General features: G+C 39.1%; 1 protein-coding gene across 1 annotated transcript; it reads left to right on the top strand.

Annotated features, from left to right (window-relative positions):
* Positions 1-23,438, top strand: WASHC5 (WASH complex subunit 5). Its single transcript, XM_005420714.2, has 28 exons — positions 1-297; positions 2,793-2,938; positions 3,984-4,068; positions 4,340-4,440; positions 5,366-5,558; positions 6,108-6,260; positions 7,070-7,183; positions 8,281-8,452; positions 9,230-9,357; positions 9,670-9,799; positions 10,622-10,734; positions 11,363-11,529; positions 12,160-12,235; positions 12,904-13,014; positions 13,129-13,269; positions 14,684-14,764; positions 15,523-15,624; positions 16,218-16,397; positions 16,803-16,927; positions 17,305-17,467; positions 18,180-18,282; positions 18,390-18,469; positions 19,776-19,879; positions 20,335-20,464; positions 20,588-20,684; positions 21,080-21,233; positions 21,861-21,948; positions 23,014-23,438. Exons 1-28 carry the CDS (start codon positions 112-114, stop codon positions 23,068-23,070), a joined length of 3,480 nt encoding a protein of 1,159 aa, XP_005420771.1. The 5' UTR covers positions 1-111; the 3' UTR covers positions 23,071-23,438.
* Positions 23,439-27,804: the final 4,366 nt, after the last annotated feature.

Genomic DNA, 27,804 nt, shown 5'->3' with positions numbered 1-27,804 from the left:
TTAATGGCGCAGCTGGTTTCTTCATCAGGATTTCTGCTTCCAGTAACCTAAAGAGTAAGGATCAGAATCAGACTGCAGGACTTCTGCTGCTCTGTCACATCCAGCTCCACCATGGTGGATTTTCTGGCTGAAAACAATCTCTGTGGTCAGGCAATTCTTCGGATTGTTTCCTGTGGGAATGCCATCATTGCAGAACTCCTGAGACTTTCCGAATTTATTCCTGGTGTTTTCAGGCTAAAGGACAAGGCTGATCAGCAGAAGTATGGAGACATCATATTTGATTTCAGTTATTTCAAGGTAAATCCTTTTATTGTTAAACTTCTCCTTAAAGCATTGCTGTCCCACATGAGGATGTTTGGGTTGTGAAACAGCCATTCCTGACTATTGTGTCTATTACTACTACATCTTCCAAAATGTTTGATGAGTCATCTGGCCTGTGAATTTTGATAGATACCAATTATATACAACATGAGTATTGGATTCTGGGGAGGTGGTGGTGGTAGTAGTAGCAGTAGCTGTTCCTGCAGGATGACTAAATTAAACTTCCTCCAGCAGGTTCTGAGCCTGCATGGTTGGTTGTTTTCCTTCAGAGCAGTGCCATGGGCAGTATGCCCATCTTTCTTCTGTTAATCTGTAGCTTATTCTTTGCAGCCATGAAAACTGCTTTCTGCTTTCCTGTCTGACAGTGCTGTGATTGTTCTTCCTCTGGACTTGTCACATGCGCTGAATAAATAAATAAATAAGTCAAGAAGTGTCCATGGAAAACCCTTATTTCCCTTTCAGAATTAGGCTTGCAGTACTAAGTTCCCTCTGTCATTTTCCAGTATGATTAAGAAGGAACAACAGAGACTTATCTAATCTGACTTTATTTGGACTGTACAATACAAGAAATGGTAAAAATAAAGTAAGGGAGGCACTTCTAAAATTTAATTCAATTTCATTGTAGTAAAAGTTGTAAATTTCAGGCACTGTGAGGCTTAGATACTGAAAATCCAGGGCACAGATGATTTCACAGTTACCTTTAGATCTAAGTGCTTGGTAGAAGTCTTTTTTTTTAACACAAATTACTTGAAAATGTAAAAGCAGATAGCTGTAATTGGTAAGAAATACAGTAATCCTTAAAGCCTCAGTATTTTTGAATGTTAAGAAAGCATAAGTGTGCTGTTAAAACCAAATAAATCCACAGAAGTCATACTGATAAAGCAGAAATTAGAGAATTTATAGATATTTTTACTGCAAATGCACCCCTTCTGTATACATCTTGGTTTGAAAAGACAGGTGTGTGCTATGGAAGGCAGGAGCCTCCCCTAAAATGGAAAATATAAACCCCCTCCCTCCGAATTGTTATAAATTTGAAATTAAGGGGGGCTCTCAGGCAAAGATATAGGAGCAGGAACAACAGTTTTTTATTAGGGAAGAAAATAAAAATAAAATAAACAATGCAGTAAACCAAAACAACACTGATAGAGTCAGAATACAACCTGACACCCAGTTGGTCAGGGTGTTGGTAGCAGTCCAGTTGGAATGGTGGCTGCACCCTCCTGGAGTGGCAGGTTCTGTTGGAGCAGTGATCCTGTAGAAAGGTGTAGTCTTCCTCTGACAATCCAGTGGAAGAGGCGGCTGCACCTCTGGAAATCCAGTGGAAAGGCTGCCCTGGTGTCCCAAAAACTCAGATTATATCCAGGTAGGAATGCTTGGCTCCTCCCCCTGGGTGGAGCATCTCACAATGGGATGCTATCTGTAGTTTTTATCAGCCATACAGTGACACTCACTGGCCCATTAACAGCAGATGTCTCCCCGAGGGACGATTGGTTTGTGGAAGAGATAACTGCCCAATTAACAGAAGATAATTGCCACACCTCTAACAGATGGCAAATAGAATACACATTGCCTTGCAATCTAGGACAATGCACAATTCTTAGAATTACTTAATGAGGAGAGATTTGAGATTTGAAAAGTTGAAACTATTTACTTTGTCCATTTGAACTCCAATGGCAGTTTGGCATCTGCTTTTATCCTTTGTTTTGTGTAGATATTTTGCATACAAAGAGAAGCAGAAGAGTATTTTTTAAAACTCAAATTGTCAGTTGGGTATTTTCAATTAAATTCTAATAATACTTCCAATTAAACTTTAACATTATTTTCATTTAGTTGGTGATGGTGAGACTGCATGGTGCGTATGAGAAATATGACAGCGGTGAAGGGTTAGGAAAGTTGTACTATTGCTGTAAGGAAGTCAGGTTCTTCATCCCAACTCCTTTTCCCCCATGATTGTTAATGACAAAGTTTCTGCATTAATTCAGGAGACAAGTGCTGAGCTAGATGTAGAGTCTGTGGGAAAAACATGTCCAATATTTTCAAGCGGTTTGAATGTATGAGAAGGTACTAAGCTTTGTGACCCCTCAATGTTATAGTTTCTGTCTGAGAAATCAACCAGAAGAAATGTGTAAAGGAAAAAATTCCATCAGGGAGATAACACTACAGAAACCACCCTATGCTTTCAGATGTATTGGGGCTTTACTGAAAGCATTGGCTATTCTTTTCCATTGGTTATCTTGGATAAATCGTATTTAAAGACATTGCAGATTGTAACCATGTGTAAAACTCATCTTTATGGAATCAATATTTAACCATAAAGTAGCTTAGAAAACCACAGATCCTTGTTTTGGTAAGAAATGGTAACTCTGGTTTGCACGTGGGAGTGGTTGTACATGGTCTGTGCCCTACTGTGGAGAAATCAAGTAGAGATCAAAGTCAAGTATTGTCTCTAAAGGTGAGTTTCTGTTTTTCAGGGGCCTGAAACATGTGAAGGCAAACTGGAAGCCAAGCCCGAGTTACTGGATTTAGATGAAGAATTTCGTGAAAACAACATTGAAATTTTGACAAGATTTTATTTAGCTTTTCAGAGTGTACATAAATACATTGTAGATTTAAACAGGTATGGTGTCTTAAATACATATGGATTTTCAAAGACCAGATTACTGTTTTGTCTTATTGATGTGAAGCTTTTTCCTTAGAGACCCAATATACTCCTTGTTGAAGCATATTCCAGCAAACCTGGGTTGCTGGAGTGAACACTAACATTTACTCCAACAGTTCCTACCAGGTTAATATATTACTTGAAAACATTTAACCTCTCTACCTCAATTCCTCAATTGTAAATTTGAGTTAGTTTTTCTTTATCTTAGAGATTGTCCTGAAGATTTTTTTTAATAAAAGGAGAATCCATATTATTAAGCTAATTTTTTTTGGTCTTGCAAAACTGAATATCAGATAGTTTGGGGTTTTTTTTAACTTTCATTGGCATTATTTTCTTGAACTTAATTTTTCAGTGAAGTTGCCATATTCTCACGTTTGCTACTCTGACGTGTAAAAAACAAAATTAAAACTTCACTAAATGCTCTAAGAAAAAGTTACTGAGAATCTTAAACATGAGAATTGGTTTTATTATTGATGTTATGTGAAAAGATCAAATGTTTGATATTACTTATTAAGTAGTATTACTAGAAAATCCTTTAATAGGAATAAATCTTCTGTTACCTCAGGTGAACATATGCTATTTCTAATTCTACCTTCCAAATTGTAATTGAGATCAATTTATGGTATTTCCAGGAGATATACTTAGGTAACTTGAAAAAATGACAGTTTTACTACATAATTGCATGGCAGCCTTCCCAGGCTGTATTCACCCATGACAAGATTAAGAGGATGAGCTGTAAGCTGCCAGGTATCCTCCAGTGTCTTTCACATACACCATCAGCATATGGAAGGAAACTTTTGCCAACTGGTTGGCACTAGTTAGGGGTTCCAGTCTCTCATTTTTTAGGAAAATTTTTTAGGAAAAATCCTATGAAAAATACCATGCTGCTTGTTTTAGGGAAATGTTCTGATGCATCTGTTGGCTTTCAGAGAAATTGTCATTTATTGAGTTCTAGTTTGAGAGCAAAATAGTCAATGACCAAAGTTTTTGTCGTGATTCCTAGATACTTAGATGACCTCAATGAAGGAATTTACATTCAGCAAACATTAGAAACTGTCCTCCTCAATGAAGATGGAAAACAGCTTCTAGTGAGTATTGACTAGTTTTGTAATAGTAGAAAATTAACCCACTCAGTAAGTGCCAAGCCAGACAAAAATTTAGGTTTACCAAATGCATGGAAGTGCTGTGACTCACTTCAGGAAGGACAAACAGCAAAAATCTTCAGGCTGCCGCTTTTCATGTTGTGTTGACTATGTAGTTGACGTTGCGTTAGTTTGCCAATGCATGTTTTTCTTTAAATGTTGCTGCAAAATCATGTTTATGTGATTTTCTTTCTTCATTCTTTTCCTTTCCAAACAGTGTGAAGCCCTGTATTTATATGGAGTCATGCTACTGGTCATTGACCAGAAGATTGAAGGAGAAGTCAGAGAAAGAATGTTGGTTTCCTACTACCGATACAGGTCGTGTATATAGGTGTACAGGAGCACTCAAGGCTGAGATGTGTAACGTGCAGTGTGTTCAGTGACCATAGTCATTGAGTTAAGATAAATGGAAATATTGACACCTTTTTCATCAACTGACTTTATACAGATAATTCAGCAGAGCTCTCTGAATATCAGCAGAACTCCTTGCTTTAGCTTTTAGCTGTGTTTGCAAGTTCAGCTGCAAAATGAGCAACAGATTTTTCATTCTGTTACAGCAGACATTTGAAGTCCACAAATAAACTTTCAGCTAAAGCTTTTAGGCTGCAAGTGTCAGCTGTAAAAGTGTCACAGGTTCCCAAACATGCAAGGAAACTTTCTGAAAAGTCCTGACTATCTAGGTGACAAATGTATTGCAAGTCAGACTTCTTGTAGTTACAGTGCTTTATTAGGTAAATCAGTAACAAGTTTTACAGGGTAGGTTCTCAGTATCAGGGTATAATAGCTGGGGGCTTAAAGAGTATCAGTGCAAATTCTTCCACACATGTAAAATGCTGCTTTGACTATGTTTATGCCTCCCAGTATATAATGAGAGATTCTTTAACTCTGGAATGCAGAAGTGAATTGACAGGGGGAATTCAGAAATGGGGAGAAAGAAAATGAAAATTTTAAAAAGAAGGGGGGAAAAAAAAGGGAACAAATTCTTCTCTGAATATAAAGCTCCTTCTTTCTGTTCCTGAGTTTAATGTTCTGTTTGTGCTTTTCTGCTTATCTGGAATTTCAGTATGGACATTCATCATTGTCCTATAACATGACAATAATAGCATAAACATTCAAAAACCTCCTTTAGACTTTAGTATTTTTTAATTTTCTTGTGAGAAGGGTGTGGTTACAAGGGGTGGGAGAAAAGGAAATTACTAGATCATACAGCTCATTTTTTTGTTCCTCTTTTTTTGTAAAACAGTGCGGCCCGATCCTCTGCTGACTCCAATTTAGATGATATTTGTAAATTGCTTCGAAGCACTGGATACTCGAGCCAGCCTGGACCTAAAAGACCTCCAAACTACCCTGAGAGTTACTTCAGCAGGGTTCCTATAAGTGAAACGTTCATTAGCATGGTTATCGGCCGCTTGCGGTCAGATGACATTTACAACCAGGTAAGCCACCCTGAGATAGAGGGCCTTGAAGGGGAGCATCAAATTGATTCTCGGGTCAATTACTCAGCCATGAAGTACAGAAAAAAATAAATGACAGAGGTTGTAGGGGTCAGCTAGTCCAACCTGGCTCAAGCACAGTCAGTTGGAGCAGGTTGCACTAGGCTGCACCCAGTTGGATTTTGAGTATCTCCAGAGGTACAAACCACAGAACCTCTCTGGGCAATCTGCTGCAGTCCTTGGCCAGCCTTGCAGTAAAAAGCACCATTTTTGTTTAATGTCTTATGATTGGACATGTCTTACTTGATATTTACAGCATAGTAAAATCTTACTGTAACCTGTTAAAAGTAGCACACATCTATGCAGTCAACTTTTACACTCTGGAAATACATCTGGTAAATATGCTGTATGAGTAAGCATGTCCAGCTTACCTAAATAAACTTCTTGCCCCGTAGTATCTATACACTGCACTCTTTAATGTGTCCTATAATATTTTCAGGTGGTTTATGATGCATTGTATTATGTTCAGCTTTGTTTTGTTACTTTTTCCAGGTTTCAGCATATCCATTACCAGAACACCGCAGCACTGCCCTGGCTACTCAGGCTGCTATGCTCTATGTGATACTGTATTTTGACCCTTCTATTCTTCACACTCAACAAGCAAAAATGAGAGAGATCGTGGATAAATACTTTCCAGATAATTGGGTAAAAATTAATTCTGTTTTAAAACTGTTCCCTGTATTTCATGTTATAAGAACAATAGAAATTATTGTTACAGTATGTGTTATAGAAATGTAATAATAACCTAAAACTAGAACAGATTCTTCTCTGTGGAAATTTTACTTTGTTCAGAGTGAAGCAGTCCAAGTCAAACACTCTGGATAAGCATGGAAGGCTGTCCTTTGAAAGTGTAATTTATTGTCTTGAATGCTTCAGTCAACTATACTCTAATATCATCAAGATAAAGTAAGTCCCAGGAAAATGTGTGATGGAAGGAATTTTAGGCATTTTCTAGTCCAGCCTTCTCCTCAAAGCAGGGTTGACCTCAAAGCTAAATCAAGCTGCTCAGGCTTTGCCCAGTTAGCTTTGGAAATGTCTAAGGTGAAGACTCTGCAGCCTCTATGGACACCTGTGGCTGTGCTACATCACTCTCTTGGCGAAGAATTTCTTCCTTCTGTAGCACTGGAATTTGCTCTTCTTTAGAGCATTATGGAAATGAAAAGTAAGTCATGAATTCATGGAGGAAAAAGCTGAGTATCATATATAGTTACTGAAAGAACTGTCATATTGTTTTCTGAAAAAAGCTTCTAATTAATTGTGTGCCTTTTCTTTCGAAGTCTTCTTCTTGATTTCCAAAGGTGGTACACCAAAAAGTAACTGCTACCAAAAAAGTTCAGTTATCTCTTATTTATAGCCACAGCATATCCCTTTCTGTCATATTGCTAAATCCAAACTTTGTATTTTTCTTAATAATAACATAAATACAACTTCTTGTTTTCTGCTTCCAATTTTAGGTCATTAGCATTTACATGGGAATCACTGTCAATCTGGCAGAAGCATGGGAACCCTACAAAGCTGCTAAAACTGCCCTCAACTACACACTGGATCTTTCAAATGTCAAAGAGCAGGTACATAAGCCAGCATTAAGTATTTTTAGCAAGATGTGTGGGCATCTGAAGTATATGACATCAATAATGCATGGATCTTTTCTTCCTGCCTACAATGTATGTACCATATTGTCTGGCAAACTTAGGGAATATGAGTTGAAATTCTCCCTTCATCTTTAGGGAAGAAGTTAACCAAGTAGAACTCAATTAATTATAAGTGTGAAAGGGGCTCACAGCTGGTCTGTGAGTCAGAAGGAGTTAGTGAAAGAGAGGAGCTGATAAGAGATGCCTTTGCTCCTGAAAGGAGCTTTACCAAGGCTGTCAGCCTGGAAACAAAGGAGAGAGAGAGAGAGATAAATATGGGGCAGGCTGCCTTACTCCAGTGAGTATTATGTTACTTTATTCTGACCAATGAATAAGTATAAACTTTGTGAAAGAGTATAAAAAGACAGCATGCTGTAAAATAAATACAGAGAAGCTGCCTTAAATACAGTGTGTTCTTCAGTTTGTTATGACCAACAGTGACAAATAAGTATCTCTGTTCTGGGATAGATTTTTATTTTCTTTCCCATTAGGCAATAAAGTATTAGTACCATTTGTTAGGAATAATTCCTAGAGAGTATTTAAATGAATATATAAAAAGTCTGCATTTTTGAAACATTATGCTTCCTGTGTAGCCTGGACTCTGGAACTACTTTCTGTGGGAACATGGATGCTGTGTGTGCAGGCTGTTTTCTAACATAGGAAAACTGCTTATCAAAGTCTTCTCTCGGCTCTATGTGTCTGCTTGTAGCTTCTGGGTCTCTTTGGGTCATTCCAGAGTTTTATTCCTAAGGGTTTTCACCCTGACCACCTGTGAGAAATATTTGTGCAACATCTACTTCTTGTATTTCTCACTTTACTTTGAGGGCTATATAAATCCTAGACAAGTATTGCCTTGCTTTAAAGTTTATCTTGCATCCTTTGTCATGCACTTGCCATGTATAATAGTGCCTACTAGTAATGATAATAATTTTTATAGCACTTTTTTTTAACTGTGTGCCTGCTGAGCTCTCAGGAGCCTGGTGTATTCCATTTGAGGCAAGGATTTTACTGATACAGGCTTTGTGTGTTTCAAGGCCAGCAGATACGCTGCAGTGACAGAGCGAGTGCACACGCAGGTGCAGCAGTTCCTCAAGGAGGGCTGTCTGAGGGAGGAGCTGGTGCTGGACAACATCCCCAAGCTGCTGAATTGCCTGCGAGACTGCAACGTGGCCATCCGCTGGCTGATGCTGCACACTGCAGACACCAGTAAGGCACTGCTGAGCTCTCAGTCCTGCTCCACTGGGGGGGAAGTTCAGTTCTGCTGCTGTTGAAGTCAGAAGTTTCCTCTGCTGTTTGCAAGAGATTGTTGAGATGTTGTTTTGAAAATAGTTTCCTAAAGCCTTGTCTGAAACAGCACGTGCATTTCCTCAGTTCTTGTGAGCTGAACACGGATACAAAAATTAGTAGAAGTCATGATCTTGTTGAATAATATTCTGGAGAAAAAACATCATTCTGAAAGTTTTACCTAGCTCCAAAAGGAAAGCAGTGGCCAGCATCTTAAAATGTTAGTAATTAACAGGTTGAAACTGAGGTTTTTGTTCTGTTGAACTGAAATTCAGCTGTTGAGAATGTCTCTCATGTGAGTTTGGGTGTGTAAACCAACCTGCTTAGACATTCCCTTATTTGAATGCTTGTGCTCTCTTTGAGGCTTCTTGATATGCAAGAGGGCTTCTGTTACACCTCCATACAATTTTTGTAATGGTTTTAGAAATACTGGTCTTGGGGCTTCTTGATCTGAGGGACTAAATTCACATTTAGTTTCAGAAGCCTGCAGAAGTCTTAAGACTGAAGCACCACGGAAACCTTAATTATATTCTATTCAAAGGAATAGTTAGTCCATGTAAATGGAAAACAAGTGGGGATTTACATACCAGAGCAAAATTTTTTTGCCTTCAAGCTGTTAAAAAAAATGTATTTACAAAGATTGAAAAGTTTGGCCAAATTCTATGTAATAGTGGAGAAATGTTGTCTTTCCATTTTCAGCTTGTGATCCAAATAACAAACGTCTCCGCCAGATAAAGGATCAAATTTTGACGGACTCAAGGTACAATTCCAGGATCCTTTTCCAGCTTCTTCTGGATACAGCTCAATTTGAATTCATTTTAAAAGAGGTAATGTGCTGCTAACCAGAGTCTTCTAAGATCTCTAACCTGAAAAATTCACTAGGTATTTTTAAAAGTGACTAAAAATCAAAAAATGTGCATTGTACTGTTTTGTAAAATTCAGTATGCTTCTGTCACTGTATGTCCATCACATTGTCTGTATTTCTTAATATTTTTTATTTTGTTTTTAATATTCTGGCAAGTTCTTGAAGTTATGTAGTAATCACTTAGTCAGTTCCATCTGTTTTCAGTATTTTATTTTATCTATTGTGATAAACCTCCTTGCCAGTTTTGTAAACCAAATGCTTTGGTTTTCACTAGATGTTCAAGCAGATGCTGTCAGAAAAGCAAGCAAAATGGGAGAACTATAAAAAAGAGGGATCTGAAAGGATGACTGAGCTTGCTGATGTCTTCTCAGGAGTTAAACCTCTTACTAGAGTGGAGAAAAATGGTAATTATTAAAAATTACACTGTGGGGGGAAAAAGTTATTTCAATGAATATTTCTAAAGTGATACCAAAATAAAATACATGAGTCTAATAGTGATAATATAGGAACAATTTTCTTGTCCCTTGGCTGCCAAAGAGGTCTCTTTAGCTCTTGTTTAGGTTTTCAGCACATATTCCACATGTAAGCAATATTTAGGTACTTAATATTTAGATGGCCCTATTTTTAAAACTATTTTTCATTCCTTTATTTAGATATACAAGTTAAAACTATAAAATATCAGTTCACTTCTGTATATATAATGGAGCTCACATTACCATGTTCTATGTACAAAGGAGTGACCATGCCCGTTAAATTTAGGGATGGTTTAACCTCTTCCCTAATTCTTTCCCTGGCTGTAACCTGGATTTCAATTGTATCAGCATTTTTTAAAAGAAGAAAACCTTCTTTTATTTGTCCTCTACACTGAGTGGTATTCTCCAAGTTCTCTAAGGACTTAAAAGTTGAATCTGTGCTTCTTTCCAAATTCCTTGCACTGTTTTTTGAAATACCTATTATTTTCTCTTGAACTGGTGAAAATAAGATTTTATAATGCCCATATATTTTGATAGGTGTTTTTAATGTTGCATGTGAAATTTGCCTGAGCATTTGCCACTTTACAAGTGTACATGTTGAAAGACAATAAATGTACCAGTGAAATAAAAACTTGTAAAAATAATCTCCTGTTTGTATAGCTTGTTTGTTTCTTTTGACTAGCAAGTTCCCTGTATTTTTGGTGCCTATCATATATGTAGAGATTTCATTTTTTTTTCTTAATTCTTTCATAGAAAATCTCCAGGCTTGGTTCAGAGAAATCTCCAAGCAAATAATGTCTCTGAACTATGATGATTCCACTGCAGCAGGCAGAAAAACCGTGCAGCTAATACAGGCTTTGGAAGAGGTATGCAAAGACATTTTGAGTTAAAGGACCTTGTCCTTCTGGAACAGCAGCATTTTTTACACATGTACTGACTTCTAATAGCAGAGATGCAAAACAGATCTGCATTTTAACAACTGTTGAAATCTATTTGATCTTTGCTGTTACACATCTACCGTAAGCAGGAGTTTTGTATAAACCTTGGTATTGTAAAATAAGGGATTGTATGAAAGGTTATGCTACCTGTAGCCGAGGGTTTGTAGGTTTTTTCAAAGAAATTAATTCAGTATTTAACATTATTTGGCAATATTACTAATTTTTTAGAAATTCTGAAAATAAATTCATTTGAAACTAGAAAGAATGATTTGAAAGGCAAAATAAAAAAAATCTGGGTTTTTTTGGTGTGTGCTTCTTCTATTTCCAGGATATAAAAGAGTACTCAGAATGATGTTTCACTGTTCACCTCCTTTAATAGCTTTGTGAAATTTATTGTTAGTACACTCTATAACAGGCCAGGATTTAAGTGTCTTACTGCTGCTAACATCCAGAAGTGTGAGTTTACTGATTCTGTTTGTATTGCTGTCCTTAAAGATGCATAGCAAACAACCAGAAACGAGTCCTTTTATGAGTTTTGTTTGTTTTTTAAATATAGGTCCAAGAATTTCACCAGCTGGAAAGTAACCTGCAGGTTTGCCAGTTTCTGGCTGACACCCGCAAATTTCTCCATCAGATGATCCGAACTATCAACATTAAAGAAGAGGTCTTGATCACCATGCAGATAGTTGGTGATCTTTCTTATGCTTGGCAACTAATTGACAGGTATGTTAGCAGGACCTTTTTCTTCCCATCAGTGGCCATTTCTAAAACTTGTGGGAAATCACATGCATAAATGTTATGAAGACTATCAACATTCCAGTTTAAAAACGGTCTTGAATCATTGTTCTGTGAGTTGTTGAGTATACTGAATTATCAGCTTGAATGGGAATTAACATTCATCCTTCTTGGGTTGTTAACTGCAGGTTAAGTGATAGTGTAACTTTTTACTGTCTGTCCTCTTCTAACTATAACAGCTTTGCTAACCTCCTGTCTCCATTCTTTAGTCTTAAGTGTTCTCCAAAATACTGGAGTTCATTTTTTCAACCAAAAACAAATGAGGAAAGACTAATGCTCAAGAACTCTTGTTTCCGTGGTGGGATTTTGCTGACCTGCTGCTTCATTCCATGGCTGTTCACACTCCCTGATGCCTCATCTTTTGTCCCACGTCTCCTTTTTCACATAGGGTTTTTCTAACCAGTATCTCTTCAGACCTAAATTCTCCTTTAGTGAAGTTTGTTAGTGATCTCCTGTGCCATTTACACATTACACTGGTGCTATTGACATACAATTAAACAGTTGAAAGTAACAGTTCAGGGGAAGAGGCTGATTTGTTTTGTTTGTTTCCTACCCCAGCTTTACATCTATTATGCAAGACAGCATAAGAGTCAGTCCATCTATGGTGACTAAACTCAGAGCCACTTTCCTAAAGGTAAGTATGAACAGCACTGAATGTACTTGAACACTGCAGCTCAATTCAAGCAGTTTGTTTAAAAGGCCTTAAGCTCTGAAATCAGTTAAGACTTCCTTTTATCAGCATCTTCTATGACTAGTTTTTTTAGACAGTATTAAATTAACTCAAGGTAAATTCTAAGGAAAATAAAACCAAGTTATGGATGTTTATATAATGCAACAATTGCATTCCCGCTGTTAAGCAAATAAGTCTCTTGTACAGCCTCTACTCATTACTGTTTTCTGGAGGCATTGGTGCACAGATGGGACCTTCTGCATATGGATCAGAGCAGGCTGAAGGAATTTAAAAAGTTATGTTCTCTGTTCCCTTTGTCTGTTTATGAAGCTCTGGCTTCAGATGAAAATATCATCTGTAGAAATAAGAATAGGGATTAGTGTGAGTGAGGATATAAAATTACAGCTGAAATGTCCCATGCAGCTATGTAGATTTTAACAATCTTAGGGAAGGTAGCCTTGTGGACTGTTTGACTTCTTTGACTTTTAACAATTTTTTTTTTCTTGGAAAGCCTGTTATAACACTGCTCCTTAGGAAGAATCTGGTACTTTGAGTTGTAGGATAAGAGTTTGAGCAAGAGAATTCAAGCATTTAATTTTCCTCAGAAGTTAAAGTGTTAACTTTATTTGTAGCTTGCTTCTGCTCTTGATTTGCCGCTTCTCCGCATCAATCAAGCGAACAGTCCCGACCTCCTCAGTGTGTCCCAGTATTACTCTGGAGAGTTGGTCTCCTATGTGAGAAAGGTGGGTGCTTATAAAGCATAATTGCTTTGTTCTCTAATTATTTTTTCTTAATAGAGGATTATTTTCTTCATGAGAATATACTGAATGTGGATGTTTCTTGTTTCATTTACAAAGGTTCTACAGATAATTCCAGAAAGCATGTTTACATCACTTCTCAAAATCATAAAGCTCCAGACTCACGATATTATTGAAGTGCCTACTCGCCTTGATAAGGACAAGCTACGAGATTATGCTCAGCTGGGACCACGATATGAGGTGCAGTTAAAACAGGAATTCTGAAAAAGCAAACCTTATAGGTGGCCAACTTTAACCTAAGTTTAAATCTACACAGCTCCATAGAGTTACAGTTTAACAGTGAAGTTAGATTTGTTGACTTAAAGTTAAACTAATGGGTGTTATTGTGAGCATACCTTAGGCTTCACAAGGACAGTGAGTAACTTGCACTTCTGTTTGTAGAAGTTTAAACTTTCAATCTTGTAGAGAAGGAGAGGAAAAAAATCTAAACAAATTTATTAATGAGCATAAATATATTTTTATTTATTGGAGAGGATGGAACCCTGAAAACCTGAGTCTGAAATGAAGCCCTCCACATTTGGCATTCTTGCTCCAAGAGGAGAAGGCCAAAGACGTGAATAAGCAAGCAGGGTTAAGCTGGCTGCTCTCAAATGAGAGGATGGAGACACATTGATTTGACCAGATAAAGCTGCTGTTGCTCATTTTATCTCTGGTTTTTCTTCTGCATTGTAACCAGTCTGGAAGAGTGAGCAAACATTAAAATTACGTGGTTTTATTTTCAGTAGAGGAGGATGCAACACAAAAACCTGAGCAGATCAGTAAGTCTTTCCCCCAGAGAATCTAATAATCAGTTAAGATGCCAGGTTTTCCCTGGAGATTTTGCCAAAAGTGCTCACTTGTTAGGTGTTTTCTGCAAACAAGCTGTGATCTCTGATTAAGCTGATGTTCAGTCCTGAACATTAGGTTTAAACTCCCCCATGAGACTTTTTAAAGTGAGTCTGGCTTGTGTGTGGGTGGGAGTGAAGGAGAAGGCAGTGTTCAGTGATGTTTTATTTTGAGACAGTAAAAGGAAAACAGATTATACTAAACCTGTTTACACTTCCAATTTCTGTTGAACTGTAGATCTGAAGAGTCTTCTCCATTCTGTATCGTAAACACCTGAAAGGCAGAAGACTGGCTTGTCTGAACTCTGAGCATAAGGATAATAATAACTGCAACTAATTGTAAAACTTCAAGTGAATGTGCTGCCATATATTAGATCAGTGGAAATACTGAGGTGGACTCACGGTGGCAGCAGGCTTTATTATAGAATAACTACTGTGAGCTGTGTTAGCAGCCTGCTCTAAGGTACCAGCTCAGAGTTTTGTCCATAATATTTGTGCACACAATATATGGGTGGTCTTCCCTTCTATAATCCCTCTGAAGCCTCTGAGAGGTACCTGTTCTTTCCTACTGCTTATACACTTCTATTTATCTGACTAAAAGAAAGGTAATTATATAAGTAAGTGTAGAACAAAATGTAAAGTTGAAAGTATATCAGTGCAATTTATTTAAATCTAAAATAGGAAGCTACCACTGGGAAACATGGAAAATTTTTTTAGAGTGATTATTTCCATCTATTGAATCACTTTAGTGAATTTTTTTTCTGTTACAGGTTGCCAAGTTAACCCATGCAATTTCAATCTTCACTGAAGGTATCCTCATGATGAAAACTACTTTAGTTGGTATCATCAAGGTAATGATCCATTATTTCAATAGGAAAAGGTTGTTTGGTGACAATTAGTACTTTAGCACAGATTTCAACACAATATATGAGACCTCAAGGAAAAATAAAAAGACAAGAAAATACAAATTTGCATACAAATTTTCAAACAGTGATGCCTAAAATGGGCAGCCAGATAAGAACTATATTTTTTTCAGGTTCCTGGGAACCCACAGTCCCCATTGTTAATAGATTCATCCACTGTGCTTGGTGATCATTGGAGGTTTTCCTGCTGGAAAACCTGAAGAGTTTTCTTTTCTGAAGAGCTGTTTCTTCCACTGGTATAATCTGTCCTGCAGTTTTACATTAAGGCTACATTGATACCTCTTTGACTACTAGGAACTACTTGTTTCTTCTAGTATAATCTGTTCTGCAGTTTTACATTAAGGCTCCATTGATACCTCTTTGAGAACTAGAAGCAAGTATTCTTGAAGAAACATACACTTCTTGATGCATACTGGCTTCTTAGAATTGTACAACATTCTGAGTGGATCATGAACAAAATTTGAATATGGGAACTACAAACCTTTGCCATTCGACTTAAATCATTTGTTCTCTAGTAGAACTATGTAAATTTTTTATTCTTTGAACAAGCTCTGGTGGTTAAGTGCATCTGTTAATAGTGCTTTCCTGTTTATCAAAAGTATTTAATATCTTTCTTGGTACAAAATAAATCCTTTATATTTTTTATACCTTTCTGACTTTAAAGGAAAAGTGTTTATTCTACTTAGGTGGACCCAAAACAGTTACTAGAGGATGGAATAAGGAAGGAGCTGGTAAAACGGGTGGCCCTGGCTCTTCACAGAGGCCTCATCTTTAATCCTAGAGCCAAGGTTGGTTTAATTTTTTATGTATCTTGGGTATGCAGGGACCTCTTTTATTATACTGCCTTCTAAAAAATAATTTATGCTTTTATGTGCAGATTTCCTTTTTGCAAAAATAGTTTTGGACTACTGAAGGTTATTTGGAATTCTTTATTTGATGTTCAAATGAGTTTATAAACTACCCAGAGTACATAAAATTTAAAAGCATATTTTTATTCTGTTCCAAAGTGTCCTGTCAATTCTGAATTAACAGTACTGCCTTTATCTGTGATGATTGACAGGTCACATAAGCCAAGTAAACATAGATAGGCAATGATAAAATAAGGAGTGACTCCTTGTTTTGATCCTGTCCAGATTGTTGAATCTTCTAGATCAATCAATAGTACCACTGAAGGCAAAAGTAAATACAAAAAGTGGGAGGAAAAAATATTTAGTAAGAATTAATTCAGATATCAAACTTTGATAAATTTCTCAGTGCTTTTCACCACAGTGAAATGCTCTAGAGGTTGTTCTCTAAGGGTATTTAGAAGCCTTTTACATTTTCTTTGAATTCTACATGTCCACAGTTCTGGTTTTATCTTTTTGTTGTTGTTTGTCTCCAGCCAAGTGAACTCATGCCCAAACTGAAGGAAATGGCAGCTACAATGGATGGGTTCCATCGATCATTTGAATATATCCAGGATTATGTCAACATATATGGTTTAAAAATTTGGCAGGAGGAAGTGTCTCGTATTATTAACTACAACGTGGAGCAGGAGTGCAATAACTTCTTAAGAACAAAGGTGCTACTCAAACCCAAAACAACAAAAAAGTTGATAAATGTCTTTAGAGTTGGCTGTTAGAGCCTGTGACTGATGGAGCATGTGTACCTGTTGTTCATACCACTGTGACTTCAACTGAATGTGCTAACTACTGTGTAAAGCATCTGCCTCCAGCTTATTCTGAAATGTTGCAGCATCTCCCCTGCATTATTTTACATAAAAGTACCCAAAATAGAATATTTTAGTATATTTTTGTAATAATATTAATTCTTCTCTTTGCTTTATTCTGTTTTTATAGTGTTCTGCTATGTGTAATTTACAATATTGTGTTACAGTGTGCTCCTTTTAAATCAAACAAAAGGAAAATTTCTAAATTAAAAAGGTGCAATGGGAACACTGCAAATTACTGTAAAACTCATTTTTCAGATTCAAGATTGGCAAAGTATATACCAGTCTACTCATATTCCTATACCAAAATTCACACCTGTGGATGAATCCGTAACATTTATTGGTCGTCTTTGCAGAGAAATCCTGAGGATCACAGACCCAAAGTAAGTACTTTGTGTCACCATGCATTGGATAGCTCCAATTCCACCATACACAAACCAAAATACAAGAGATAGTTTTTCCTTAGCTGTCATATCTTTATCTAAAACCAGATTTACCCAGTTCATCCTGTACATTTTAAATATTAGTCTAGAAAAGTGGTGATTTTAGTCTAAGAAGGAAAACAATGTGTTAAACAAATGGAGGAGAGAGAAATCAGGAATGAGTGACAGAGCCCTGGTGGAGAGAGGAGTAGCTAAACATCACTGGAGATACTTGGAGAGTCTTTCTCATCTGTCTAAGAAGGGTAACATTACTGAGAATATCACAGGAACTGTCTGCAGCTTTTTCTGAAGTTGTTTGCTGATTTTTTTTCCCTCAGAATCACGTGTTACATTGACCAGATGAATACCTGGTATGATATCAAAACTCATCAGGAAGTAACCAATAGTCGTCTCTTCTCAGAGATCCAAGATACTTTGGGTACCTTTGGTCTCAATGGCTTAGACAGGCTGCTGTGTTTCATGATTGTAAAGGAGCTGCAGGTAATTTCTGAACTTCACTTTCTCAAGGCCATAATGCTTTATTGTTTAATAATGAAATTTTTAAAAAAAACTGTTCATTACTGAAATGGCAAAATTAAATCAAAAGGCATTTGAAATATGCTTGTTCAACTGCAAAAGTTAGAATTTCAGTTACAGATAAAATTATGGAAGTTGGTGCTCTTAAGTAAATGATACTGTGTAATTCCAGATTGTGTGGGGATGCTTTCTGAAGGTGTACACTGTGTGTGTACTTAGAAGTTGATTTCAGGTCATCTTCAATTTTTCTGTCTAGAATATCAACAAAGATTGTTTGGGTCTACCATGATACATAAGGTGTCAATTCTATGAAATTACTGTTTCCTTAGTACCTGTTATGTGAAACCAAGATATTTGTTTCCTGAGAAGAATCTAGTTCTAGCCTGGTTAGAGATTTTAGGGGAAATAAGTATCAACAAACACAGTTCTTCCTGAAAATTGAATTATGACTTGTCCATAGTGGATATTAGATACTGACAAGGGGGATCTTCTTAATGTCCTAACATTGATTAACATAACTCCAAAAAGCTAAAATTGTGACTACACAATTCCTCAACTCTTCATCTAAGGAAATAGTCTTCCCCTGCTGTTAAAAAATGTGTCTCCAGTGCCATCAAGATTAATCATAGAGTGCATGTGTGATAATTTTACTTACTTATTTCTTTCTTTTATTTAGAATTTCCTCAGCATGTTTCAGAAAAATATATTGCGTGACAGGTCAGTACAAGATACCTTAAAAGCACTCATGAGTGCTGTCAGTCCCCTCAAAGGAATCATAGGTGAGTGCTTACTGGTTAACATGGAAGAAAGCAATTGTCTTTATACACTTGCATTTATTTCTCTTCTTACTTGTTCTTTTTTTAATGCCTCACCCTTCTTTTCTCAGCAAATTCAAACAAGGTTTATTCTGCAGCAATTGCAAAAACACAGAAGATCTGGACAGCTTATTTAGACTCCATAATGAAGGTAGGTTCATGTGGCTTGCTGTTAGTCAGAATTCACTTGACGCTCTTTGGTTATATTGGCCCCTCCATTCAGGAGGGACATGGAGGTGCTGGAGCGTGTCCAGAAAAGGGCAGCAGAGCTGGTGAAGGCTCTAGAGGGTAAGTCCTGTGAGGAGCAGGAGGTGTTTAACCTGGAGAAAAGGAGGCTCAGTGGGGACCTTACCACTCTCTACAGCTCTCTGAAAGGAGGCTCTAGCCAGGTCAGGGTTGGCCTCTTCTCCCAGGTAACAGTGACAGAACAAGAGGACATGGCCTCAAACTGCACCAGGAGACGTTGAGGTTGGACATCAGGAGGAATTTCTTCATAGAAAAGGTTGTTAAACATTGAAACAGGCTGCCCAGGGAAGTGTGGAGTCACTGTCAGGTGTTTAAGGACAGACTGGATGTGGCACTCAGTGACAGGGTTTAGTTCACAAGGTGGTGTTTGATCGTAGGTTGGAATCAGTGATTTCGGGGGTCTTTTCCAATCTTAAAGGTTCTGTGATATTTTAATCTGCTTATTTTACTATGTTGTATTATATTGACTTGGAATTATGTAGCATCACAAGTGATGCAGGCCTGGGTTTGCGAGAGCTCCTGAGCTTCATTTGTGTGGGCGCCTCATACTCCACAAAGCGCTGAGCATGAGATTCATAAGAAACATTCACCAAAAGCAGAGTCTGGCACTAGAGATCTGATCTGGGCAGACTAAGTTAGTATTCAGTGTCAGGAACTCCTGAGCCTCCTCACAGTGCCTTGTGACCATGGTATGCCCAAGGATAAAATTTGGAGCAGTAGCATTTCCCAGACTTGCCTTGCCACAGAAGGCATTGTACTGTGCTGAGGATTTAAACAAGCTGTCCTATTATCTTGGCTCTTTATCTTGTCTCTGTAATGATATATGGGGAGCAGCGTTTCTCAGAGTGGATGTTTATGTTACTGGAGTGACAAGGAAAGGCCAGGGAAGGAGAAGGTTGACTGCAATGAGCCTCTCTGATGCTTTCTTACCCCGCTGTGCTGACCCTAAGATGTACAGAGAGGTGGGAAGCAGAGTACAGACATTTTCACTGACCAATGAAAAGCAAGTAACTGGGGTTTTATACCTGGTACCTTTTTTGTGCCTTTTTCCCTTGCCTGTACCTGTGACCAGGAACTGTATGTAAACTTCAAGCACTATGACTGCATCTCTGCTCTGAGTGCACTGTGCAGTGCACAGTCAGTCTTTGGCTCCATTCTTCCTTCATTGCATTCAGTATAACACACCACCCTTTTTGTGTTTGTGTCAACAGGTTGGTCAGATGCAGATTTTAAGACGACAGATTACCAATCAATTAAATTATTCCTGCAGGTTTGACTCCAAGCATTTGGCTGCTGCTTTGGAAAATCTCAATAAGTAAGAAGCAAAATGTGCTGAAGAGCTGCTTGTATCACTGTGATGTAATTGTTATCAGCTCAGCAATCCTTAAAATCTAAATTACAGTAAAATGTGGCATCTGATTTGTGGAAGGTTTTGATCAGGATTTGAATTTTAACCCAGCAAAAACATTAAAAATAAATACTTGGCAAGTAACTATTTTGAACATACAGTTTCTATTGGCATTTGGCTATACCTGGTTCTGAACTCATATTTAGATGAGAAAAAGGAACAGAAAACGTGTGGTACTGACTTTGAGTCAAATATGATGTTTGTAAAAAGACACTCCAGAAAAGATGTTTTACTCTTGATTGTGGCCATGTAGAGGCTCTGGTATCTTCAAAATTTTTATATTAGTATGACGTATGCCATCATGTAAGGTTTATTCAAGGATAATTTTTAAAATTATTTAATATAATCTATTTTCCTTTTAGAGCAATACTGGCTGACATTGAAGCACATTATCAGAACCCATTACTACCTTATCCTAAAGAAGACAACACTCTTTTATATGAAATCACAGCTTATCTGGAAGCTGCTGGCATTCACAATCCATTAAATAAGGTCAGGCGTACATTCTGGTGCTTGATGCAGTTTGTTTTTTTCTATTTTTTCTTTCTATTTTTTTTTAACTGAGAAAAAAAAATAATATATAGAAGACCTATACTACTCTTTTTTTCCCCTCAGATCTACATAACAACAAAACGTCTGCCATATTTTCCCACCGTCAACTTCCTATTCCTCATTTCCCAGTTTCCCAAACTTCAGTACAACAGAAATTTAGGTAATGTGTAAGTTGCTATATGTCTAAATCTAATTAAAACCTATGTGAAATTATCTGTAGAGAAGATAGTAAAATTACCTGCATAGAAAAGACATAGTTCCCAACTTTATCAGTTCAGAGAGTTTTGTTATACTGTTTAAGCCAAATACAATAGGGTAGGAAAGAGAATCCAGACTCCTGGGTTTCTCATTCTATCCTATGCCTCTGTTGCCATTCACCATGGAAGACATGCAGTTGTTACATTAGTTTTGGACTTTCTTGTGTGGGCAAGCAGAAGGGGAGACAGGAAAAAAAGCCATGAAGAGTACATTAGATAAGTTAGCCTGTGCTATAAGAATATGTTCTGGTTTATAAAGATAAGCATATATATATTGTTTTGGTTTTTTTCTGTGCAGGAGTGGTGTGCAAGCGGCCAGCTGATCAAATTGACTGGCTTCCTTTGGTTCTGGGGCTCCTTACCCTGTTGAAACAGTTTCACTCAAGATACACAGAGCAATTTTTGGCTCTGATTGGTCAGTTTATTCGTTCAACGATGGAGCAGTGCACAAGGTATCCATGTTTTACTTTTTACCCAAGTATCACCTCTGTGAAGAGGACTTTAGCAGTGAAAAAGCACTGCTTTTTCAGTATTTTTGTTCTAGCAGAGTATAGTTGGTATTTTTAGCCTTTTAGTACTTGAAGGGATCTTATAAAAAAGGTGGAGAGGGTCTTTTTACATGGTCAGACAGGGACAGGAAAAGGGAGAATGTTTTAAACTAAAAGAGGGGGGACATAGAGATTAATGTTAGGAGGAAATTCTTTCCCATGAGGGTAGTGAGGCACTGGAATGGATTTCACAGAGAAATGGTGGCTGCTCCATGCCTGGAGCTGTTCAAGGCCAGGTTGGATGGGGCCCTGAGAAAACTGGTCTGGTGAAAATTGTCCCTGCCTGTGGCAGGGCTGTTGTAACTCCATGATCTTTAAGGTTCCTTCCAGCCCAAACCATTCCATGATTGTGTTAGACAATAACAACAATATTTTACTAAATAGAAGATTAACATACTATTTCTATTTGTAATGGAATTACATGACACCTAGTGGTAATGGTGTTACTTGAAGGCTGGCATTTTCAGGTAATTTAATCCAAGTAACTGATTGATTAGTAGGAGTATGATCTCCATGGTGGTTTAATTTTAGCCAGAAGATTCCAGAAATGCCCGCTGATGTAGTGGGCGCCCTCATGTTCCTGGAAGATTACATTCGATACACCAAGTTACCAAGAAAGGTAAGAAAGAATTCCATGTCTCTAAATATGCCCTAAACACCCCAACCATTTTCCTTGGAAAAAGGAGCAAGGAATGTGTGCTCCCACTCCATTTTAGCCAATGAGGGGACCTGGCCAGGGAGACAGTGCCCACAGCTTCCATTTGTACTACAAATGAACCAACATAACAAATAACAGCTCAGGGTCCTGCTGATGCAGAAGCAGCCCTGGTTTGTGGAGTTCAGTCCCATTACTACAGGAATAAATAGGTGAATATTAATAAATAAAGGATTTCACCTTTGTGCTAATTTCAAACAAGTCTGTTAAATTTAATCTTCAGTGTATAATGCTGGGGGCTGTTGGGAAGGAAAGAAATAAAACAGACATTCCAAGATATTTCCAAGTAATTCTAAAATTAGCTGTATTCTAAACCCAGGGCAAAAAGCTAATTAGAAAGTCCAAATTTTGGTGAAACACTGTATCCAGTCTTTCCTTCACTTCCTGCCAAAGGCTGATTTCCCAGGCAGCTTCCTTGTCTCACGTGCAAGGGAAATGCTAAAAATCTACTTGTAGAGAGACTTTGTTTCATGTTTAAATGCAACTTAACTACATTTGAAGATGATATATTATTTATATATAGTATTCAAAATAAGTCATAATCTTGATTGCTCTAAATAGGCTTTACCTCCGTGGTTCTTGAATAAACATTCAATAGCCATTTCCCAGCTAATACTCACCATGAAGAGAGTGAGATTCTTCCAGTCTCCTCTTCCCAGCCCACAGTTCTGTGTGGTGGAAGGTCCCTGTGTCAGTCCTGCAGCTGTAGGTGATGCTGTGGAGCCTAGGAGAGAGGACAGCAGCATTCCTCCAGTCCTACTCTGTTCCTGTGCTCCTGGCAGCTCCTCCCAGCCCTGGCTGGGCTGTTCCTCCCTTGCTTTGAGCACATCCAGGAGCACATCCTGATGCCAGGGTGGCTTAGATCAGTAGTGTGTGTGCTCCAGTCATGGGTCAGATATGCTTGTTAATGGATGAATGGACAACAGATGGATAATGCAAATACCCCACTGTGCCTTCCTGTGTCCTCAGGTTGTTGAAGCACATGTGCCAAGCTTCATTTTTGATGAATTCAGAACTGTTCTATGAATGTGGAGAGGGACCAAGGCTTTTCTCCAAACCTGAAATGAGGAGCTGGGGCCTGAGGATGAGGCAAGTACAGCTGTTCAGAACTGTATCTTCTCTTTGCTTCAAGGCAGTGCCTACAGCTGTCTCTGTGAAATGTAGCCATCAGCACTCGTCTATATAACCCTTGTTTAAATCTTGGCATGATACACAGTGTGTATCGCCTCTAAACAGTGTACATTTTGTACTGCACATTATAAATACTGCATGTAATAGTTTATGTATAAATCATTTAGGGTTTTTGTTCTGAAGAACTATCTGTGGAAGTTTGACTTTTGTACCAGAAATGAACAATGAAATTGGAAATAAAGGTGTTGGATAGTTTGCCAAGACTGATGATTTCAAATATAATTTTCTTTTTAAAAGAACCAGGAGTGAGAATGCATAGACAGTGTAAAGAGGTTTGATGTCTGCCTGTGTGCTACAGTGTAATTCTATAGAGGACATAAAATAATTAAATATTTACAGCTGAAAAGTCCTGTTAGGCTAATTAAAGGCACAAATATTAATGTAACTGTAACATTTCTAATGTTGCGAGCAAGATGCTTAGTCACATAATTTTCACTCAATGTCCCAGCCTTAAGGGGAAAGGAGCACCCAAGATTCACAGATGCTCATGGTCAAAAGGAATGACAGAAGTAAGAGGGTCCACAAAAACTCTCAAAGTTTTATTAGTAAATTACACATTTGGCATGGAAATTTATATGTTAGTCCCTGACCACCTGCCTAAGCAGTGGGGCTTGAAAAAGGAGTGGGATGAAAGGGATAAAGAGATGGATTAAAGAGGGAGAGAGAGAAAGGAAGAAAGAGAGAAAAAGAGATCACCAGTCCTGGCTCCAGCACCAATCCAGCTGATGGGGTGTCCTGGGGTGCACACCCAGGCTTTGTGGGGGTACTTTTTTATAGATAAGTGTTTCCCACCCTAGAGATAACTTTCTTGACTGTCTTGTGCTTATCTCCATGAGCCAGAATGAGGACATTTGTCTCAGACATCGCTTCCCTTCCTCCTACAGCCCCTTTTTCAGCCACAACAATCCTTGGCTGTTATTACAATAATCCTTGATTGGCTTAGCTTTTGGAGTTTGCTACATACACAAACCCCCTTATCTTCCAAGATTCCGCAGTATGGAGCATTTTACACCTGGCTGAATTATCTTGCATGGGGCTGCTGTGGGATTGGCAGCAGGGGATGTTACCCTATCAGAGGGACAGCTTGGTGATTATCAGACTGAAAAAGAGGAGGCAGAGGCCACAGCTAAAGGGAAAGTCCCATGCTGGGGATCTGTCCAGCCCACACTCCTGCTTAGAGCAGGGCAGCTGGCACAGGGTGCTCAGGGCCACAGTTGAGTTTTGAGTATTCCTGGGATGGAGGCTCCGCAGTCTCTCTGGGTGATCTGCCCAGGTGTTTCACCACCTAAACAGAGAAAGAAGTTTTTTCTTATGTTCAAATGGAATTTCACGTGTCTCAGTTCTTCCCCATTGGTCACTGTGCACTGACTGTAACTGACTGTTGTTGTTCTTTTCTCTCTCCACCCACTGAATATTTGTCCACATGAATAAGATCCCTTTTAGCCTCCTCTTCTCCAGGCTGAGCACCCCCAGCTCTCTCAGCCTCTCCTCATGTGACAAGGGCTCCAGGCTGTTAATTGTCTCCATGGCCCTTCAGTCTGTCCCTGTCTGTCATCGTGAGGAGTCCATCACTGAACTCAGCACCCAGATGTCTCTTGCCAGGGCTGAGCCAACAGAATTCTCATCTCCCCCACCTGCTAGCAGATGTGCCAGCAGCTCTACCCAATGCAGCCCAGGAGGCTGGTGGTCACTGCTGCAGGAGTGAACTGATTTTTCCCAGGATTCCAGGGAAATCCAGGCAGAAGCAAATTTTCCCCAGGAACAACTTGTCTGCCAAGTTGTTTTCCAGCAGTTTCTGGACTTCATGAACTTTGTGTTGGACCACTTCACCAGCCTGTCCAGGTCCCCCTGAATGGCAGCACACCCCTCTGCTCTGTAGCTGCTCCTCCTGGGTTTGTATCACCTGCAGACTGCTGGGCATCCATTGGTCATAGCAAAGACATTGAACAGCACTGGCCCCAGTATCAACCCCTGGGTGCTCCTCTAGGAACTGGCCTCTAGCTGGACATCATGGTGCACATCACAGTCCCCTGGGCCCCACTGGAGCCAGTGCATTAAGTTTGGGTTTCCCTTAATAAATCCATGCTGAGTACTCCCAAGTACCTTCTTGATCTTTGTATGTTTGGGAATGGTTTCCAGGTCTCTTTGTCTCATCGCCTTCCTGAGGCTTGTGGTGAGGATGGCTGTCCTACAGCTTTCCTCATCCTCCTCCTTGCTGTCCCTGAAGACAAGAGTGATGTTCAGGCCTCAGGATCACCACCACCATTCACAGGACAGTGAGAGTTGCCTCTCTCTGACACCTGCCTGCTCTCCTCACATCCAGGAATGCATCCCAGCAGCTCCCATGGAGTCCTGAATGCCCACATTGTTTAAATGCGTTCCCCAACCTGGTCCTCCTCTGCTGAAGGACTGAGTTCTGATCTGTGGGGTTCAGTGCCACTGAGTGTTGTTTCATCTGTTACCAAATCAGCCTTTGCAAAAGCTGAACCCATGCCACAGTAACCTGGTTTTCAGATTGGGGAAGGATTTTAACTCCTGCATTCTGTGTCAGCACCTGTTTTGGGAGCACAGCCCTACCGTCTCCAGCAGGCAGGGGCTTGTCCAGCTCCAGCTCCCTGCCCATCCACACAAGAGTTTTGATGCTGTCTGAGACACTGCAGCCTCCCCTGGCAGCCAGTGCCCTCCTGGCCTCCACATCTCCCTCCAGGTGTGCTCTAGGTGGATGGACAGCACAGTGGTTCAGGCAACTCTGACAAGAGCCCTGAGGTCAGCCCTGCTGTACAGATCTGGAGAGTTGTGCTGGGTCACACATTTCCAGGAGTGGAGGAGCCTGGGCTCCATCTTACCTGGAGTGAGGAGTATTGGCTGAGCTGAGGGTGGACTTGATTAACACAGCAATGGCTGCGCTCCTGCACGTACACCAGAGGTGGGGCAGGCTGTGAGTCAATCACTTCATAAAAATCTGTACAGCCCATTGCACTCCCCTGAGGGGCCAGCACAGCAGTGATCTCCCCCTGAAGCACAGAATCACAGGATCAGTTGGGTGGGAGAAGATCTCCAAGATTACAGAGTCCAACCTTTGAACACAACCATGTCAAATAGACCATGTGCCTGAGTTCCACATCCACAGCCTTTTCTTAAACAGCTGCAGGAAGTGACAGCTTTCCTTAGGCCCAGAGTTTTACCATATTCTAGTGACATTATCCAGCTGTTGTTACAAGGGTAACAAGTAGCAGTGTATCACTGTGTGAATCATCATTTAAGTCATCCTCAAGTCACAAATTCAGCTATTGCCCTATGGTGGAGTTGACTTTGGCTGGAGATCAGGTGCCCATCCAGCTTCTCTATCACTTCCTTCTTCAGCTGGAAAGGGAGAAAAAATAAGATGGAAAATTACTTCTAGCTTGAGATAAGTCAGTTTACCAAAGCAAAAGCAGAAGTTTGCACATGCACAAGCAAAGAAAATAAAAAATACAATTATTCTCTACTTCCCATCAGCTGCTCCCCAGGAAGCAGGGCCTCAGCAACAGAGCAGTTGCTACAGAAGGCAAACATTGTAAAAAACAAATGCACCCTCTTCCTTCTCATTTTTGTAGCTGTTCTGATGCTGATGTCATCCAGTATGGACAGTCTGAGTCAGCTGTCCTAGCTTTGTCCCTCCCAGGATCTGGCCCACCTGCAGCCCCTAGGTGGGCAGGGAATGTTGGAGAGGCAGGGCTGGTGCTGTGCCAGCCCTGCTCAGCAGCAGCCAAAACTCTGGGGTGTTACCAGCATCTTTCAGCTCCCAATCCAAGCACAGCCCTGTGAGGGCTGCTGTGGCAAAATGAACTCCCTCTCAGCCAGACCCAATATATACCAAATCAGCCTTTGATTACCATTTGATTTTCATTCAGATATCAATTAATCACCATTTGTTCATAGTTTGATCACTAATAAAAGCCTTTTAGTTAATTCCATGCTGATTGCTCTTCACGACTCAACTTTGAAGCCAGATAAGCAAATGAAGCTGTAGAGCAGAAGAAAGGGAGCACCATGGTGAGACAGCAAAAAAAAAAGAGAAAGGAGAAGGTGAAATGGGTGAGGTGGGAAGTCGGGTGTCACCCAGCATTAACAACCCAAAGTCTTAAACGTTTAACCACACAAGAACTATGTATTTCTACTTTAACAGGTAGGAAAGCAAAGAGTAACAGTGGGAAAATATGAATTGGTGTCACACTCTTTTTTCTCTATTTCAATTCATTTTTAAGCTTTTCCTTTAGAAAGCTCTAAACTTTCCCCAAATGACTGCAAATATCCTGTCCTCACAGTAGTACAGTTTCCTAAAGATGGCTAAATTAAAACACACAGAAAACTCTTAAAGCATTAAGACTTTCCTTACTAATGCAATTATTTATGATGAAGCTTCAAATTTTAGGCAAGAACAGCTACAAGGGGCATTCACTGACAGTGCACATTCACTGGCAGTGTACATTACATTGCTGGGACTCAGCAAGCAGAAAAATCAATAATGATATTATTAAGGAAAACTAAGGTTCACAGACAGACCAGAAAAAAAAAACTGGAAAAATA

Source organism: Geospiza fortis, unplaced genomic scaffold (assembly GCF_000277835.1).
Source record: "Geospiza fortis unplaced genomic scaffold, GeoFor_1.0 scaffold111, whole genome shotgun sequence".
Classification (NCBI taxonomy): Eukaryota; Metazoa; Chordata; class Aves; order Passeriformes; family Thraupidae; genus Geospiza; species Geospiza fortis.
Note: the sequence above shows the minus strand (reverse complement) of the source record. Positions and strands in the feature narration are given on the sequence as shown.

Excerpts from the sequence above, each read along its gene's own strand:
- WASHC5 (XM_005420714.2), top strand. The coding sequence starts at position 112 with ATGGTGGATTTTCTGGCTGAAAACAATCTCTGTGGTCAGGCAATTCTT. Across the intron at positions 16,398-16,802 it reads ATAACTTCTTAAGAACAAAG|ATTCAAGATTGGCAAAGTAT; the intron begins GTGCTACTCAAA and ends CTCATTTTTCAG. Across the intron at positions 20,465-20,587 it reads TTCACAATCCATTAAATAAG|ATCTACATAACAACAAAACG; the intron begins GTCAGGCGTACA and ends TTTTCCCCTCAG.